General features: G+C 38.5%; 1 protein-coding gene across 9 annotated transcripts in view; it reads right to left on the minus strand.

Moving 5' to 3' along the window:
- The window catches only part of LOC116736696 (pleckstrin homology domain-containing family A member 7-like), a 161,938-nt gene that overhangs the window by 76,989 nt on the left and 65,799 nt on the right, over window positions 1–19,150 (minus strand). For all 9 annotated transcript variants that reach the window (XM_032589380.1, XM_032589352.1, XM_032589424.1 and 6 more), the window contains one exon: window positions 14,619–14,702. In XM_032589380.1, the coding sequence (XP_032445271.1) occupies window positions 14,619–14,702 (84 nt within the window). The remainder of the gene's footprint in view (window positions 1–14,618; window positions 14,703–19,150) is intronic.

The raw sequence follows: 19,150 nt of genomic DNA on the forward strand, positions 1-19,150 counted from the left end.
GTCAGTTCTCCTAGTGTGGAAGCAAAAGCAGCTGCCAGTTTGAAGATCTGGGTAGAACAGGCTGCCAACCTCTCACACTTAAAGCGACCCGACGCCAGGATGTGTCACACTTTCAAGCTAAACCCACACACACCTTGAATGGCAACGAATGGAATCTTTCCAATGAATCCATTTCCTTTTTTGTACCGACACATTAGTGTAAATAAATTGCCTCAAGCAGCTGGCGTGTAACAGGAAGCGGTTGAATAGACTGTAAAGTAAGATACAATAGCGCACAAAGCAGCAGGTCGTGGTAGCATATGTAGCGTTATATGCTAAGCTAAAGCTAATCTAGCCTTGAGACTGCAGAGAAAAGAAGAGGCTAAAGACTGCTTGAAAGGCTTTACAGAACAGACAAACAATGAAACACTGGATTATTGTCTGCTTAGGAGTAAAGGAACCAAAGTTGGTAGATCCAGAATTCAGGTTTTTTTTTTTTACCCCTCCAGGAGGTCTTTTGTGGGCTCTAGTGTCCCTTATATGACAGTAGACTGACAGGAAACGGGGAAGGAGAGGGGGGAAGACATGCGGCAAATATCGTCGGGTCTGGGAGTCGAACCCACGACGGCCACGTCGAGGACTCAAGGCCTCCAAATATGGGTCACGCTATCCACTACGCCACCACGGCACACCCCCAGAATTCAGTTTTTATGCTGCAACAAACTTCCAGAAAACTGCAAAACTGCCAAAACACTGAGAAGCTTTAATTAAAAAAAACAAAACAAAAAAGAAAACTACTTTAGATTCATAACTGCTGAAATATTGATCAATTTATTTGTTGTATATTTCCTTGATGATGGCATTTGACAAAATGTAATGCATCTTAATTGGTTACTGTGTTATGGATTTATGGTGCAAAGTGTTTTAAGTGATTACGTAAATATTCACTGCAATCCACTCACTGCGATATGACTACAATGCTGATGAGGTCAATGGTTTATCATCACACCTTAAGTCAAGCTTTGTCAAGTTTCATTTGTATACCACATTTCAGCAACAAGGCAGTTTAATTTACGTTGCATATTATTACTTGTCTTTTTTTTTTTTTTTTAAACAGTTTCCACTTTAACAACGAAGGAAATTTTTTGGTACATTTTCTGGTAAAAAAAATAATTAATAATTCATAAAATTATGCTGATGCTGCCAGTAGCAATGAAATGGTAAGGGGTGAGTACTTCCTACAGGCACTGCACTCAAAGCCTTCTCATTTTTCACCAACAGTGAAAAATGAAGTTGGATGTGATTTACATCTTTGAAGGAGAAAAAATACGTCTTGAGTGGCAGTAAAATTTTCATCGACGGCCTTTATTGTAGAAAAATCATATACCGGAGAAACATATAATTTTTCAACCAATTAAAAAGCACTGAAGCTTTTAAATGCCGTCTGCTAAAATCTGCAATGCCACTTTTCTTTTTATGAGTAAAGTTGTCAAAACAGGCAAAGAGATGTAAAAACCTGAGCAGCAGAACTGCAAAAACAAAAAGAGGCAGATTTATCAGCCTAAGCTGATGTAAAGCTTCATTTGAGCAGCAATGTGTGTGAGGGTGGATCAAACTGTACAGATGCAAGCCACATCGTGTACCGGACAGTAAAAACGAGATGCTAATGGCTAAGTCTCAATAGATGTTTCTTTATGATGCTGACGCCCCCGAGTCGTGCTGCACAATGGTCCTACAATTCTTTCTCTATGATAAAAAGCAGGAAAAAACATTTTTGAAAACTAATGGCTGATACATTATGCCTCTGATAGTGATGGATCTGTTTCTTCATTCTCCATGTTCAGGGTTCAATTAGAAATAGAAGACTCTCTCTCGCTTGCTCACAAATATGATTTGCATTGATCGATTATCCTTGTTTCATTTAAACATTTTTTAATATTTATGGATGCTTGCTAGAAAGAATGCCACATAATGCTAAGTTTTTGGGTTTGAAGCCTTTTGATTTGATTTGAGGGTTTCCCTCAGTGCATTATAAGCCTGGCGGGCCACCAGGTTGGGCGTTTATTTTAAAGGGGCAGTATCATGTAAAATAAACTTTTATGATCTTTATATCATGCTACATTGTTATTCCCTCATCACTTCTAAAACCGTCCTGCCAAGTACAGCAGGAGGCTATGGAGGCGGAAGACGACTTCCTGTAGTAAAACAGATGAGACTTTAAATATCGGCATGGGGACGGCTGGCTGAGTGTGTCTGATTAGTTTGAAAAGCGAAAACAAATGGTTCTGCCACGCTGAACTCCATCACAGATTTTAATGTAATTAGGCAACGAAATGTTCCTCTCTCGGATAAATTCAGTATTACTTACACTTTCTAGTCCGAAATCTTGTCAGAACCTGGACTGTCTCATTATGCCTTCTAATTGGGAAACACTTTTTGTGTAGGGTTTTAATTGTGCTTTTTCTCTTTAGCATCAGCTTCTGCCTCCAAATGCAAATCTGCTGCGTGCCGCAGTGTGGGAGGACACTGTCCGCTGTCAGGAGGATTTCATGCAAACTTTAAAAAAGGTCAAGAGCTGAAAAGTGTAAACGAGTTCCATTTTTTCTAATTTAAAAGTTGAGTTCTTTGTGTAGTAGTTTTAAATGTCAGCGTTGAGTTGGCGGTTGGTAAAGCTCGTCCACTTGACAAAAACAGAACCGGGGTCGGTTGGAGGAATCAGAAAGCTCCTTGCATCATCGCCCGAGTCTGAACGCACTCGCTTGACTCGGTTCATCTTTACTGCGGCACAGAGCCGCTAAACCGCTACACATAATCTAATTAAAGCACACAGACACAATTTGTTTTTTAAAAGTCTTTGGTCAAAGAGCAGTTCGGGTGTGGCAGCTTTGATTGGAGTGGTTTGATTCTGATTGCAGAGTCTGAGGAGGCAAAATTTAATTAGTTTAATTTACCTACTTTCTTTTCTTTCAAACTAATCTGACCTTTAAACATTAAGCTCAAGTAGGCTGAACTGGTGTACACAGTTTCAGACATGTGGTGTTTCTATTCAGCAGGAAATGGACCTGGAATTTAGATCAGAAAGATTAAATTAAAAATATAAACTGACAAAGCAATGTCCCTACAGGCTTTTACAGTAGAATTCAATTCATTTATTTGCAGTTTTAAAGCAGCAGTATGTAACTTTTAGAAAAATATGTTTTTTACATATTTGTTCAAACAGTTACTATGTCGGGACAGCATGGTATGAGACAGCTATTATTGCTGTATGAAGAAATGAGCCACTCCCAAACAAGAGGAGCGTCAATCACTCTCATGTAGATGCTGCTAACTGTGCTAATGGCTGAGAAACAACTCACGGTTCTAGGAAAACTATTTATCTGTGGTCACCGCTGGCTATGCTAACTAGCATTAGCATTCACAACAGACTAAAGTTGTGGTGAGCCAGAAGTAGCACAGCAGAGAGAAAGGGGAAGGGTCTGAGCAGCATGTAAATGAGTGTGATTGACAACGCTAAGACCCGCGTCCTGGCTGTGATTGGTGGTGGATTTCAGCAGCTAGAACTGGGTGAAGGCAGAGGAGCTCAATGTTTTCACAGATTACCTGTCTTATACTGTTACAACATAATGATAGTTTTAACAAATAAAAAAAAAACATATTTTCTATAAAAGTTCCATACTGCACCTTTAAGAATTATAGCATACTTATGTTATTAGCCCATGTAAACAACTATAAACAGTACCTTAATTTTTTTTTTTTTTTAGTTTTTTACAGTTCATCAAATGTTAAGAAAAAAAAAGTTTATTTGCAAAGATTTCATGTCATAATAAGGTTTGAAATCGTCCTAAAACCAGAGATTTCTGCCAGGTTCTAATTAATATCAATTGGTCAAAATGACATTTTACTGCAGAGCAACACTGGAAACAGTTCAACAGTCGATCAGTTCAAGGGATAATAAACTTTTGAAGTGATGACTTCAAAAATATCAGCGTATCAATTCAAGTGACCAAAATATAGGCCAATTCTTTGAAGCGATATCAAAAGCGAGAAATGAAGCCATAAACTATAAAAGTAAAGGGTTCACAGAAATACAGAGAAGTAGTGTAAATTATTAATGATGACGCAGACATAAACAGTTCCAGTGCTTTAGTGAAAACTTTAGGGGAATTTGACCCTGGTGGAAATTCTTTGGAGCGAGAAAAAAAGGGTCATGAAAAACGGAGACCATATTCAAAGATCAGAAGTGTCATCTAAGTGTGATGGCACAGGGATTATTTCATCTAAGGCAAATGGCCCATGCATCATAATTCCACGCTGTAACCTTGACCTTGAGTGAGCAGGGCGGAGGGCGTTTCTGCTCATCCAGAAAAAAAATAAATAAATCTGAGGAATGCTGTGAACAGACAGGGCAGAAATGAGATTTAATTACACAGAAAGAGCCATTTCTATAAAAGTTTGACATTTTACTAAAAGACGGTGCCTGACAGTTATTGAAGTTATTTGAAATGCTGTGGATGTGGGTCACACTCGACGCTCCCGCAGCCACGGATCGACAGCAGAAAGAGCAGAAGGCGTAATATGTGAGCAATCCACAGCCATGGGAGATTGAAGGATTTTTCAAGCATGCATGAAAGAATCGAAGCAACTCTATGAGGTAAGTTTCTGACGAAAAGCAGGCTGGGCAAATAAATACACTTCAGCTGAGAACAAAATGCTCCAAATGTTGCAAAATTAGAGACAATTTACACCAACAAACATACCGTTCTGTCCAACTGTTGTGAAGATTTTCAGATTGAGTTGTTAGCAAAAGCAGTTAGCCGTTAACTAACTAGCCGTTAGCTTCCAACACTCGGAGGAATCGTGCTTTTAGCAAGCTCATTGCAATAAGACACTTTTCTTCTGTGCATAAGGGAATTCCTATCAATAACTTCACAGAATGTCTTCAATATTTAAACATAATTTATTACACTCAAATGTAATGCTACCAGGAGCGGATCTAGAGAAATATGTACGGGGTGGCAAGAGGGGGGGCAGAGATTTTTTACCATATGCCGATCGATAGATAGACGGATGGACGGATGGATGGATAGATAGATAGATAGATAGATAGATAGATAGATAGATAGATAGATAGATAGATAGATAGATAGATAGATAGATAGATAGATAGATAGATAGATAGATAGATAGATAGATAGATAGATAGATAGATAGATAGATAGATAGATAGATAGATAGATAGATAGATAGATAGATAGATAGATAGATAGATAGATAGATAGATAGATAGACTTATGGCTTACATAGACCTAACATTGGACTTAATTTACTTGTTGCAAAATATTGTTTTTTACTTGCATTGTTTCAAAATGAGCTTCATGTAGCACCGAGGCTATACTACAATTTCTTAATGTAGTATAGTTAATTATTTGTACGTCTTTCATGGTGCTGTTAATTGATATGGATTACTGGATTGGACAGCGCCTATTAGTCGCTATGTGATGCTTTGTGTCCAGAAAACCATTATATTCCGATGCAGGACGAGCAGAAATCTGTCACAAAAATATTAGCAGCGCCATCATTTATTATCAGATATATCTAGTAAATACGATTTCAAATAAAGCTGAGAAAACTGATGTTTGATACATAAATTCTCCGGGATATTTCTCATAAATGTGTGGATGCATAGAATAATGTCTGCAGGAAATTACAAATTATATCCTTTAATAGTCTTGGTGGGGATTGCCTTCTTTAATAAAGCAGGGAGGTGCAAACATTTGACACCCTGCCTGTGTCTAATGTTACATTGCTGAAGAGCTGAAATTGTCTTTGTTGTATTGTTTTCTGTGTTGGCAAAGTAACAAGATAATTAATGTTTCTAGCAAACAGTGGGTGGGAATGTAATCTTCAATTTCTCTGCACAGTGATTGAAATTACTTTGTTAGTGCTACAACATAGCTAGAAACTGAAACTTTTTTTTTACCAGATATGGAGCACATTAACTTTTCAAAGGACAAGATTAAAACCTGCTCTGGATTGTGATAAATTTATGGTTTTATAACTAATGTCTTAAATTCTTTCCTTATGTAGGGAGCTCTTCAGGGTTAATATTTTTACACTAAAGTCTGAAGGTTTTTAATAATGTCAGATGGAAAGTGGTGAAATAAATTAGCTTAGCTTAACTCAGAGGACTGAGCAATGCTTTCCAAATGTTAAAGGCAAAAAGATCCCACTGCCTGGTTAAGGTACACTAACTTAACCCGTTACATTTATAACCTGCTCACATCAACAGGAAACATGAAACATTTAGGTCCAGCAAAATGCTACCTCTTCAACTGTTACCTAGCAACTGCAAGTTGACGGTAAGACTCCTGAAAGTTGTTGCTTCAGGCTGTTGTGCAGCTTGAACATTTGCAGCACAAAATTTCTAACTGTGAATCTTAAGTTTGGGTTTCCTCATTTATGACCAGATGTAGCACACCAACTTTTGCATTCTTGTTTGTGTAGATGTATTATATGAAAACAATATATTTTGGGTTTTTTTTACTGATATTTCATTGCCACAAGTGAATTGCAAACTTTGCAGTATAATAAATTAGTGTAAATAAATAAATAAATAAGTGTCCCAACCTTGCCCGAAAAACATTGTAGTTTCCGTTTCTGATGTTGGGTCTCTTCACGACTGAACACACAATTGCACTGGTGCTGTTTTATGGGCTTCCAAAAGTAAATTATTTGTATACCTTACAGTTTCTTGGCTCTGGACATGGATGAAGACACCGAGTCAGTGTTGGCCACGATTCAAAATATCAAGCAAATAAAGTCAGAGCAAGAGGAAAGTTTAAGACAAAGATGTTGCAGCACAACTCTCCACGCAGTTGTTCACAGCACACACCATTTCCCGTAAGCCTCATCAAGCTAGCACATTAGATACGTCACAACCAAACATTAACGATTCAGTAAAATCCGATCCAATCATTTAAAACTTCAACAGGAAGCAACTGTTTCTCAATAGCCGAGGCAAAGCTTAGAACAAGAGGCTAGTTTTTTTTATACCAAATGAACGTTTGTTACGTTAACAAAAATCCTTCTCGTTGGGCCAGCTTGCTGGCTAACGCATGTTTATAGGCTACAAGCTTTTAAGAAACCTCCCACACTTTTAAAATTATTATTATTTTAGTATTCTGGAAGGAGAAAACACACTGGCTGACAAGATATGAATGACCTGCTGGCCAAATTAAAATACCATCACAGGCAAACTGCTAACCGCCAACGATGCTAAAACTGGTATCTGCTTCCTATGCGAGCTAACTGCTCACACTTTACCTTATAAAAGATGTTTTAAAACAACAGTTTGTGATTTGTGAAATTTTCACAATTTGTACAAATAACAGAAAAGTGAATTTGTCCAAAATACAGCATAAATCAGAGCACTCACTTGTTCTTGTGAGCCCGATACCATGTTCCATCTCGTTAGACTAATAATCAAGTTTGGTTAACATTTTGAAGTGTTACCTCATACACCCTTATGCCTTGAATCATTTGATTTAAATGAGAAATGTTGCTATTGAAACTGTTTTGTTTGGGTTTTTTTTACCTGAAATCACTACAAAGCCAATGTTTTCAGTTCCACTTGTAGATGACACTTTTCAAAGTATTTTGCATGCACAGATTTCTAGCTATATTAAGTAAATAAACTTTCTAAAACGAAACAGGTCTTGTGTACATGTAAAATAATTAATCTATTTAAATGAATCTAACTCGGATGGCTTTCCTGCGCTGGGTGAGCCATGTCGCTGCCTCTCGCTGACCTACAGAGTGTGCTTTATTTTAGTTCTGTCCTACAGCTGAAAGCTTCCACTCAAATCCTGCTCAAAAACCCTCAAAGCACATTTTTACCAGATGAAAGCAGCCTGAGAGCTCACACTAGCATGGACACAAATGCAAAGACTTACACTTCCTTTGTTTGTATTTCAGCCGAAAAAAAAAAAAAGGTTGGAACTGAAACCTCTTTTAGTTGAGAGTCAGATTTGAAATAGATCCAGGTTGGAAAACACAGTAACCAGAAAACACAGCCAGAAGTCTGTCTATAGTTTACCTACGTTATTAGAGCTTAAAGAAAAGTGGAAATTGGTATTGACCAGTAAGAGTCTGATTGCTGTACCTTAAATTTTTTGTTATTTTTCTTCCTTTATGTATTTTTTTCCCCTCATTGTTCTGAAGAAGGTGGGAACATTTTCATAATTTAATTTGATTGTATTAGAGAGGGGGTCAGTTTTGCAAACTAAACATGTTTGGATATACAGTAAGTGATATTGTTCCACTTTCAGTTTTTTTATTATTATTATTTATAAGTGTTTTTTATTTTAACATGTGAATAAGAAAAATTTGGCTTGTAATTGTTACAAGTGATTGAAAGCATCATCAAAAAAACCCCATTGTAATACTTCAGATTTTTACAATTATTATACAGCATAATTAAATACTCTACATTGAAACCAAAGAACAAAACCTGTTTTCAGGCCTAAGCATTTTTTAAACAAATGTAACGCTTTCTTACAAATAACTACAGTAAAATAATCATTTTAATCATCAATACAAAGTACAGTAGGACAAATTGTGACTCGCGTATTTCACTCTTCCTCTGACTGCGACGCTGCGGCCTGACTCCGCTCTCTAGTGACTTTTTCTTCTGAAGCCTGTGGTGCAGGTGTGTTTTTTTGAGAGAAGAACATAGTTATCGGTAGTTGTTGTCGCTCTTTTTATCTTCTGGGCAAAAACATTTACCAAAATTTGCTCTATTAAGTATAGTTAAATACCGTAAAGTTATTGGCACACAGGTAGAGAAGAAGCGCGGAGACTGTTTAGCCAATCAGGACGCAGAACACACTGTGAAAAAAAATTGCACAAAAAAATCCGCAAAGCAGCGAGGCCGTGAAAGGTGAACCGCGTTACAGCGAGGGTTCACTGTAGAACCTATAGAAGCTGTGTTTACAAAAAGCTAGCTGCGCTGATTTCTAGGTAAAATCTAATTATAAATGAGAGTTAAACAAAATTCTGGAAACAATAACTACAGTATTCAGATGAACGAAAAACGCAAATTCAAACAAAAAGCCACAGAGGCATAAAGGGAAAAAAGGGAAACAGAAGCTACAGTGATCATGCAGGATGGAGAAAGATGGAGAGAGGAAATGAAAAATGACGGAATGGTGGAGAAAAAAGAAGAAATGAAGAAGAGACTGTGTCTGTTTAACGACACTTTATTACATTTTGATGCGCCCCTTAATCAGATCTGCTGCTGCAGAGGCCTGATTAATTGATCTTCCCTGAATTAGTGACTGAATTTGGCTCTGATGCGTTTACATAACGTTCAGCCATGACAGATGGTTCATCTGTCATGCATCTAATCAAACATTACAACATGACAAGCTAACAATGGTGCTGTTACACAGCTACTTCTCTAACTCATTTCATTTCTAACCACAGGACTGTTATTTAAGGCTGCAGTATGTAACTTTTACAGAAAATATTTTTTTTGCATATTTGTTGAAACTGTCACCATGATATGTCATTTAAATTTTTTTTTAGAAAATCAAGCACCCCTTCCTTCTCCCAGTATGAACTAAAAACAGCCAATCAGAGCCAGGGGGTGGGTCTTAGCGTTGTCAATCACTCTCTGTGTAACGTTGAGTGACTTTCAACTGGATGTTTGAGAATATTCAGCATGGCCCTGCCTCTCTGTTTGGCTATATTCATAAAAACATTATGAATGCTGACATTCCTATATTTGTTTATATTTAATATTGTAGCTGCACAGTTACTGCTACTATTAGTAATAATTAAGATGAAAAACATTTTTGTTGGTTGCTTCTCTTAGGGAAATATCTTCAGGCCTATATTAAAATTTGTGCATATTTTTAACAGATTTTAACAAAGCTGTGATAACACTGATCATTTTCATCCGGGTCCATACCGGGCCCACGTTCATTCTGTCCCACATTAGCAGTTCTCCAAGTGAAAGAAAGCAAATGTATGTTTATAACTGTAAAAAAAAAAGAGAAAAAAAAAAAGAAAATCTGACTTAATTTTATCCAGTTATCCACTTATAAAAATCATAAAAAGATAATTGTAGCTAAGATCTGTATGAGCCTGCAGAGGTCTAACGGGCTGAAACCAGCTAATTCAATCACAGAAGCATTGATATCAGCAAAACCTGAGAGCAGAGAGCTCGTACAGGAGAGCAGGTGAGATGAGTCAACCTCATTAAATATTCATGACACACCCAGAAACAGCAATTAAAACAGTTAATTACTAAGGAAAAGGAAGTTATTCTGAACTCTGCAGCAGATGAGCTTATAATTTAGAGCGGATCTGAACATAAAGGAAATCAATGTCTTCTTTCAGTTTAGCTATTTATTGGAAGGCAGCATTTTAACCTGGATCCAGTTGAAATAATTCAGTATTAGAAGAATTTCTTTCTCTGGGTCATGAATATATGAACCCACAGCTCAGCACAAGGAGACTGGTTTATAATTTCAGAAGTTACTCCTTCTAAGAAATCGGTGTCACAGACTGGAATATAAAATCCTTCATACTTTAATGACAACATAGATAATCTGACTTTAATATTGATCAGAGGTCACTTTAATTTTTAATTCATATTTCCCTGTGATTTCTGGTTTTTCTCCCAACTTTCACCTTAATAGTGACTAAATGTGTGATTTGACTCTGCAGTTCTTTAAAATTCCATTACTGGTTTTAATGTGTGATGTTAAATTTTTTATTTTCTCCCCTTCAGGGAGTCTTTTGTGGGCTCTAGTGTCCCTTAAATGACAGTAGGCTGACAGGAAAGGGGGAAGGAGAGACGGGGAGACATGCGGCAAATGTCGCTGGGTCCGGGAATCGAACCCGCGACGGCCGCATCGAGAACTCAAGGCCTCCAAACGTGGGTCGCGCTATCCCCTACGCCACCACAGCACGCCCCGTGATGTTAAATTTGAACATGAGCTCAACCAAGTCTGACAATCGCGTGTAGTTCAAAATTAATTTTTCTCTATTGTTTTATTTTTTTACTTTTGCATGTTCCCACCCTAAATTCTCTTGTCTTATATCTTAAATCAGACAAATATAAACGTCTTCTGCCCCAGCAGAGAAAATCTAAACTCTTGTTTAGTTTCACTTTATGCAGATGATCTAATGCTTTACATTTAAAACCTCCAAATTTATTTACCATTTGCTGCCTTTATCCAGTTTTTTTGCTTCTCACGTAATGAAGCAAACTTGCATAAATAGGAAGATTTTCTTTTAAATGAAGACCTTCCCTGTCTGATCTTCCCTTACATAACTGTCAGAGTACAGTGGACCTGCGCCTGTTAGCGATTCAGAACCGACAAATTCGCCTAATTGCGTATTTCTCTCCTGAACGTAACTCCAAATAAGTCGTAGAAATCCAGTCCATTCAGAGATTTGTTCGTAGAGCAAATTTAAAATATTCAAAAGAAAATAAAACTTGACCTTATTGGGGCTTTTTTGACTAACATTCATCCTTTTTTTCTTAATTCTTGAACAGCTGCTGCAGCCGCAGGAAACACCATAAACTGTCGGCTCTGTTATCCGTTCCCCTTATTTCTACTGTCACTTCTCTAATCTGGACAGATCAAATGTAAAACAAAGACCCACAACCTCAGTTTTCCCTCAGGTAACATCACTTTTAAATGTTGGCCAATTTGTCCTCCTCTATCTTTTCTTTGGTCTTTGGGTCTTATCCTCTGGTGGTCAACAAGCTCTTCGGTTTGACCTTTAAAGAAAAGAGAAACTCTTCTCGATCAATATCTGCCAGTAATGATTGCTGGGGCCAATAAAAACGGCCAACTGAGCTGACAGACTGAATCAAGTGGAGAAAATTCTGGTCCCCGATGGCCAGACGCCGGTACATTTTAGACGAGTCTCTGCTCCGACACACCCGAATCACATTTAAAGAGGCAGTATAATGTGATTTCCAGGAACATAGTGCCATTTTCTAGAACGATCACGTCACTATGTCACTTTCGCATGCCGTACATGTCAAATATGACTTTGTAATTAAATGGACTAAAATTGGGTTCACTTTGCCGCCTTCAGGAAGTCCTCAGAGCATCGCTCCTCTATTAGCCTTTACACAACGTTTTAACCAGCGTTTCACTGAGAAGTAGCTGATATATGATGAGCTTAAAGATCCGACCATCTGAGTAATGTTAGTATGAAGTATCGCTACTCTTGGTTGGATAAGATGTCTGGATACTCTACCCACTGCGAGAAGCTTCACTGAATGAACAAAACTAGCTTTAGCCAAAAATACACCAGACACATTTACCGTTTGTTCAAGTGAAACCTCTTGTTTCTACACAAGCTTTGTTATTCTAATGTAATTTTCTATCTGCTGAGCCTGTTGGAAGGAACCTAAGACCCATAAAGACAAAATAAGTCTGACAAAAACACCTGCTATTCCAAGAGCGTAGCAAAAACAGCCAGCTTTACTTCACCGTGTTGCTTTTACGTTGACTCTGTAACACTGGTGAGTCATCGTTACTTTGTGCTGACACCTAATAGAAACAGGTCTGCTGCATCTTCAACATAAAAACTAAGCTTAGCAAGTTTCCACATGCCATAAATTACATGTACTATTAAAACATCATTTTAAATATCTCTAGATTCTCAGTAGAAGAATGCACAGTTACGACACGTTATATCTGGGGATCCAGTTGTGAGAGGAAGCGTGAGTACGTGACGAAAACCCAAAATGTGCACGGAGACAACATGCTAATTCCATGCCGATTGAGCCTCGTGTGGGATTTGAACCCAGGGTCTTCTTGATGCAAGGCATTGGTGCTAACCACTGCACCACCATGCAGCAAAACGCCATAAACCGCAGCACGACTTGAAGAACTCGTCATTGATTTTCCCTCTTTGAGAAAGAAGTGTCTACCTTATTAAAAAAAACAAAAAAGCTTTCTAGATATTTCTAAGTAGGCTTATTATAGCTATTCCCAAACTCCATTAGCTCCAGATATAAGGGGAAGATGAGCTCAGTTTTTGGTTTGAACATTGAGAGAGAAAAAAGAACTTTCATATTTTGGTAAGTTCTCCAAAAGGGGAAAAACAGATCAAACTAAAAGTACGCTCCGCTGTAATTCTCCGCTCCTGGTCTAAACTAGAGAGGAGCGACGATTTCCTCGTTCCTGCTGAGGCATCAGCAGACGGTAAGAACACTCCTAACATCACTGCATGTCCTTGAGAAAAACATTAACATTTTCTTTTTCACAAAAGAAACCGAGGAATGAAAGAAAAGCAGCCTAACTTCAAACAGTACAGAACTTTCTCACACAATAGGTACATGTGAGGAAAGCATATCCAGCTAACTTCAGGCCGCCTCTTAAACAGAAACTTGGTTTTAAGTTCAGCCAAAGAGTCTGCAAGTTGAACTGCGGAAAAACCGAGGGAAGCGAGCCAAAAAATAAGATTTGCAGATACGATTTCTGGGATTTCCTTGATCATATCTCATAATTTAGTGTATAAGTTAAAGAAAAGTTGATGTTCAAGCCAATATAGATGAGAGCAGATGAGAACACACACTGAAGGTAACAAGCTGTTTCTACAAGTTTATTTCTATGGTCCAAGGTACGGACAAGGTATTTATCATATCATTTATCTTGTATAATTTATCATGAACATTTCTTATAATAATAAGAATCCTGATTTATCATTGGAGCTATAAATTTCAAATAATGATATTTAAAACAAATGATATTGTTGGAAATGTTATTTTTTACTATCAATAAAGTTACAAAGCTAAACAGCTACTTAAAAAAGACGCAATTGATCATTTCAAATAATAATTTTTATCATCATAAATAGTAGAACAAATATCACAATAAAACTGTAAGGAGTTTCTGCACGTTTCAACAACACAAATTTAAGACTTTTAAAGACATTTTTAAGACCGTCAGAATTTAAGACTTATAACTTCAAAGAAACGTCTGAACTTTTCCAGCCAACTGGCAATAAATTTCCACTAATGCAAAAAAGCTAGCTGGCTAGTTAGCACTAACCTAAGTACCCAATTAAAAATGTCTTGTGAGAAAAAAAATACATAGAATATACAATTAAGTACTCGTGCCAAGAGTAAATTTAAGACCTGTGATTGACATATTAAGGGCCGAGTTAGTTCAAAAAAATAAATACATTTAGGACATTTTCAGGCCTTATTTTTAGATATATAGATTGTGAGCGTGAGTGGGAATAAAAATAGCAACAGGTATTTTGTTCCATATAACACAGTAGGAGTGTAACAGGTAAACCTTCTATGGATGCAAACTCGACTAAAAACCCACCTGTTTAGGATTGTATTTGAAATGTAATCAATTACAAATTTATTGATGGAACCTGACTTAATGTCGTGTTTTGATTGTTGATTCTATGTTGTGTTGTGTTTCTGTGTTTGATATGATGTAAAGCACTTTGAAATGCCTTGCTGCTGAAATGTGCTATACAAATAAAATTTGATTGATTGATTGATTGATTGATAAACAAATTTAAGACTTTTTAAGTCCATATCACGCTCCCCTAGTTCAAGGTGCAGAAAAATAACACATCTCTTCACTTACTGTTCCTGCAGGAGGAAGTCCACGTTCTCTGGGGAAATCTGTCCGGTTACAGGATGACAGAACGACGTGCTCCTTTGGTTATGACTGAAGAGACACAAGAGAGACAGAGAAAAAGGAGATGAAATTAGCAAACCCCTGAGGCACTGTAAACACTGAAGGCATCCTGCTATATTTGTACCCTCAACAATTAGAACCCCTTATCAATCTCTCCACCCTGACGGGCCTTGGACCATGACTTTTCCCAGCCCGGTGTAGAATGTGAGGCGGTCGAATACAGACCCCCTCTCTGCCCCTCTCCCGGTCAGCCGTCCCGCCCGCCCTGCGAGGCGCAAAGTGTTGGGCTCAGCACAAACGGCGGAGCGTTCAGACTCATTCAAAAGCCTCAACCAACTGGACTGAGTAAACAACACCAAGCGGTGCGGACGGTGTCTGTGTGTGTTCGTGAACATCTGAATGCATTCACTTGAATTATTGAATAGAAGTAATAAAATTTAAAAAAAGAAACCGCCAGCTCATCAGCTTGTCTGTTTCAATTATAGCTCCATGTGTTTTGGCTCTTAAATCGCACAAGCAGCAGAAGAGCTGTTTGGTTGTCACCAACAGAGCCACAGACCTAATAATGAGAAGCAGCGGGTCCACTCAGCGAAAACAAACTGGTGAAAGGTTTAGAACCACGCCACGGCTCTGTTAGCAGTCAATAAAAAGCGCTGCTCGTGCCGTAGAGAGTCGTGTTTGATGTAGCGGGAGAGCGAAGCCTACGGCGGAGCGCGGGTTTTTCCCAGGAGAGCCGAAGTGCATCCCATAACAGGGATAACGCACAGTGACACCTTTAGCTCCCAGGCTAAAAGCAGCCTGTCACACACAGGAAGAACACACAACCTGTTAGACTGTCTGCTCAGCTCATACTGCCTCAGCAGCAGGTGTTTGACATTTACCCAAAAGTTTCCAAGCCTCTTAAATGGTTTTATTTTAGCCATTTATGTTAGTTTTCATCTGTAGTGCCTCGAGGTGCAATCAATATTGATACAGTATATAACAGTGCAATATGGGAACAGAGAATAATAAAGATAAATATAAAGTGTTTATATAAAAGGAGATTATCAAGTTTCAAAATGAAAAAGAATAAAAAGCCGTGAAGCATAAAAGTTCACAATACATAAAAATTAAGAATCACATGACTACAGTTCTCTGATCAATCCTTAAACATTCACCAGTACAAAAAAGGTAATATAAGCATGTCTGATTCGCGCCGATATCGTATCGGGTCAAAACTGGTATCAGCCAATACTCGAAGCTGCGATATTGGTATCGTATCGGAAATGAAAAAGTTTTATCTGGACGACCCTTATCCCTGGCTCCATCCAAGTAATAGAATATGGAGAAGATGTGAAGAGAAATTTTTAAGATTTGCCACAGAATCATAATTAAAACTTAGATCAGAACTAGAACTGATCTAAGTTTGAACTGGGCCATGAATATGCTCTGAAGAATAATTTCAATCTCATCTGATCAACATTGCAGTCAACAATACCATGACTTGTGAAAAACCTGCAAATCAAACTTCTGTCAACAATGACTTCTTCTTGCCACTCTTCCACAGAGGAGGCCTTTTTTTTACACATCTGACAGTTTCCCCATCTACAGACTCTCCCATGTTGTCTGGAATGAAATAAAATACATATCAAAGTTTTGGTCCCATCAATTAGCACTTACTTTAAAACCTGACGGATCAAATGTTCCTGGTTGTTCTCAGCAGTTAGACCAATTATCCATCAGCTTAAATCTTAACTGCAGCAGCAGGTTGTGTGTTTGAACTTAATCATTAGTGACATAATTTCACCATCTAGAGGTCTGGCCCTGTTCCCATTTACACATGCATGTTTAAAAACCAGTTGTAAAAAGTGTTGACAGAACAGCCTGAAGAGCAGCAAAGCGTTACAGCGAAGCAGCTTTCAATCAACACCGGAGGAATCGTGACTCACGACGGCTTTGCTACAGGAGGAGTGTGTAATAAAACGAAACAACCACAGTGTGCGTACGCTGCCACGGTTCACAAGGGAATATGTTCTGTCTTGTACCATAACAGGAATCACAGCCACAGAAGTCAGATGGCGATTTCTTAATTACCTGAACAGGAGACTGGATTAGAATCAATCAGCTTTGGCATGAAAGGAATAACAAATTAATCCGACGGGCTTCAGAGAGGTGAGTTCTGACTGATTCGCTCCCCCAGGCGGAGCTGCAGCAATTCCCACAGCTGCAGAGTGTGGTGTACATTCAGATAAATGCACTGTGGTGCAGTTGGTAGCACTGCTGCCTTGCAGCAATTGGATTACAAGTTTGAATCCCGGCGTGGGTTGTTTCTGAGTTGAGTGTCCTACCCGTGCATGGTTGGGTTCTCCCTTCCCAAAGTCCAAAACAATGACCGTTTGGTGAATTAGTTAGTCTAAGGGAGCATTCACGCCAGCTCTGTTTAGTCTACTTTAACCCAGCTCCAATCCGTTTACCCAGAAAAGTCCGGTTTGCTTGGGGAGGTATGAACGCGCAATCGAACTCTGTTCCACCCAAAAACCTAGGTCTCGGTTCGGTTGACGTGAACACTGGCCGCGTTTCTATTGACAATGGAATTGCACAAATTCCATGGTTAAATTACAAAAATACATTTGCTTAATGGAAACAAGGCAATTTTGAAAAAACTCCCATTTTTTTCTAAATTGTTTTTGCGCTAGGATGAGGTGGTTTTTCGCAAAACTGAAATGGAAACACTTGCATTTCACAAGTCACGAGATCATCAGCTGGATGTTACTACTGGTGGAAAAAACAAAGACGACGACGGGATGTAGTAGCAGGATGACGGAGCGACATGAGTTATCACATGAACAAACTTATTCACATGATTTTAATTGGGTTTCTTATATAATGAAAACAACTGAATTGTGAAATTGTGTCTTTTCGACTTTACCGGAATATCAATCAGTCTTGCACATATTTGTAATGGAAACTCAGCTACTGGTGCGGTTCGAGTGCATGAGATCACCGGGCGGACTGGAAATAGCTCCAAAAGCAGGAAATGGACTGTAACGCTGGGCATTCTGGGTAAATACAACCAAAACAAACACGAGAGTTTAGCGCTAGCGGAAGAAACCGCTCCAGGTATTTTGCCAAAGTTTAAAGAGAAATCCTACAACCACTAAAATCTGACCCCACTACATTTATGTTTGCATTTTATGAAGAAGAAAGTTGCCGCTCAGTGTCTTCTTCAGAGGTTTTTATGTTGCTTCCTTCAGTGGCTCTTGGTGCAGCGCCACCACAGGCGAGGAGTGGAACACAGTTCAGTGTGAAAGAGAATCGCACCAGCTGGAAATGTAACAAACGTTTCAACTTTGGTTCCCATTCAAACCAAGAAATAAATTAAGGAGTGAATACTTTTTCAAAGACCTGTACATAGGTGCACTAACTTTAATAAAGCATTAAGTTGTGACTTCTTTACCTAATCCTAAATGACTCAGACCGGTACCAGTATTGGGATATTCTTAACAATAAATACCATTCAATTCATTCCATTGTACATCGTAAATATCAGTTACATTTAGCAGTGATGACAGATGTGATACACTTTCATTTACACCCTAATGTCAGAACTAATAGATGGATTCAAAATTCACAGAGATCTTATGAAATTAAAAGCTACGTGTCAAAGCCATTAACTCTGCTCGCCGGTCCGTAAACAGATAAAGAGGAATCCATCATCGCTGATATCAAGCTCTCTCGAAATCCTCTCCGTTAACACAGCAGTAGATCTAGATATCGATCTCGCACATTCGCACACAGGCCTGTTTGTTTGTGAGCCCAAGTGCGGTAACTGTTCCCTTAGGAAGCTGATAAAGCTCATGTCAGATTGCTCACTGTGAATGGGAACAGTGCGTAAGGTATCCTAAGATGCTGTGATTTCATTCTGCAGTGAGGTTTGAAATAGTCCAAGACATTATAGACGTGACAGCATCATTTTCAGGGGAACAGAGGCGATGACAACCTCCGGTGTAATGAAAACAGGCTGAAACCAATGCTGGAAGCGTCACCCAAGGGGGCTTTCAGCCGCACAATTTATCACTGGAAATGAAAGAGATGTTCACAATGTACCTTCCATCCCCGTGTCCCTTAGCTGGTTGTGGCATAAAAACATCTATGATTAAATCTTTCCCCATTTCTTCTGTCAGTTGCTGAATTTGTCGTGAAAGAGCTTCGAGACAGGAAGGGAACTGTGAAAACCCGGAAGTGTGAAGGTGGGACTGGTTGCTTTCAGTCGGGTACATGGAGCGCTAGCAAAGTCCATCAGAAACTCCACCTTACAACTGATTTTCATGGGCATGTTAGTGCAAAGACACTTAATTTTTAGTCTACTCTGCATCCCCAGAAGCAAACGTGGAGAAGTAGAATTCAATCTTTATGTTCCAACATATGGAACAAACTTACAGAAAACAGCACTACTGCTGAAACACTGACTTTGTCTAAATCATGGCTAAAACCCCACC

Source organism: Xiphophorus hellerii, chromosome 2, assembly GCF_003331165.1.
Source record: "Xiphophorus hellerii strain 12219 chromosome 2, Xiphophorus_hellerii-4.1, whole genome shotgun sequence".
NCBI classification, from domain to species: domain Eukaryota; kingdom Metazoa; phylum Chordata; class Actinopteri; order Cyprinodontiformes; family Poeciliidae; genus Xiphophorus; species Xiphophorus hellerii.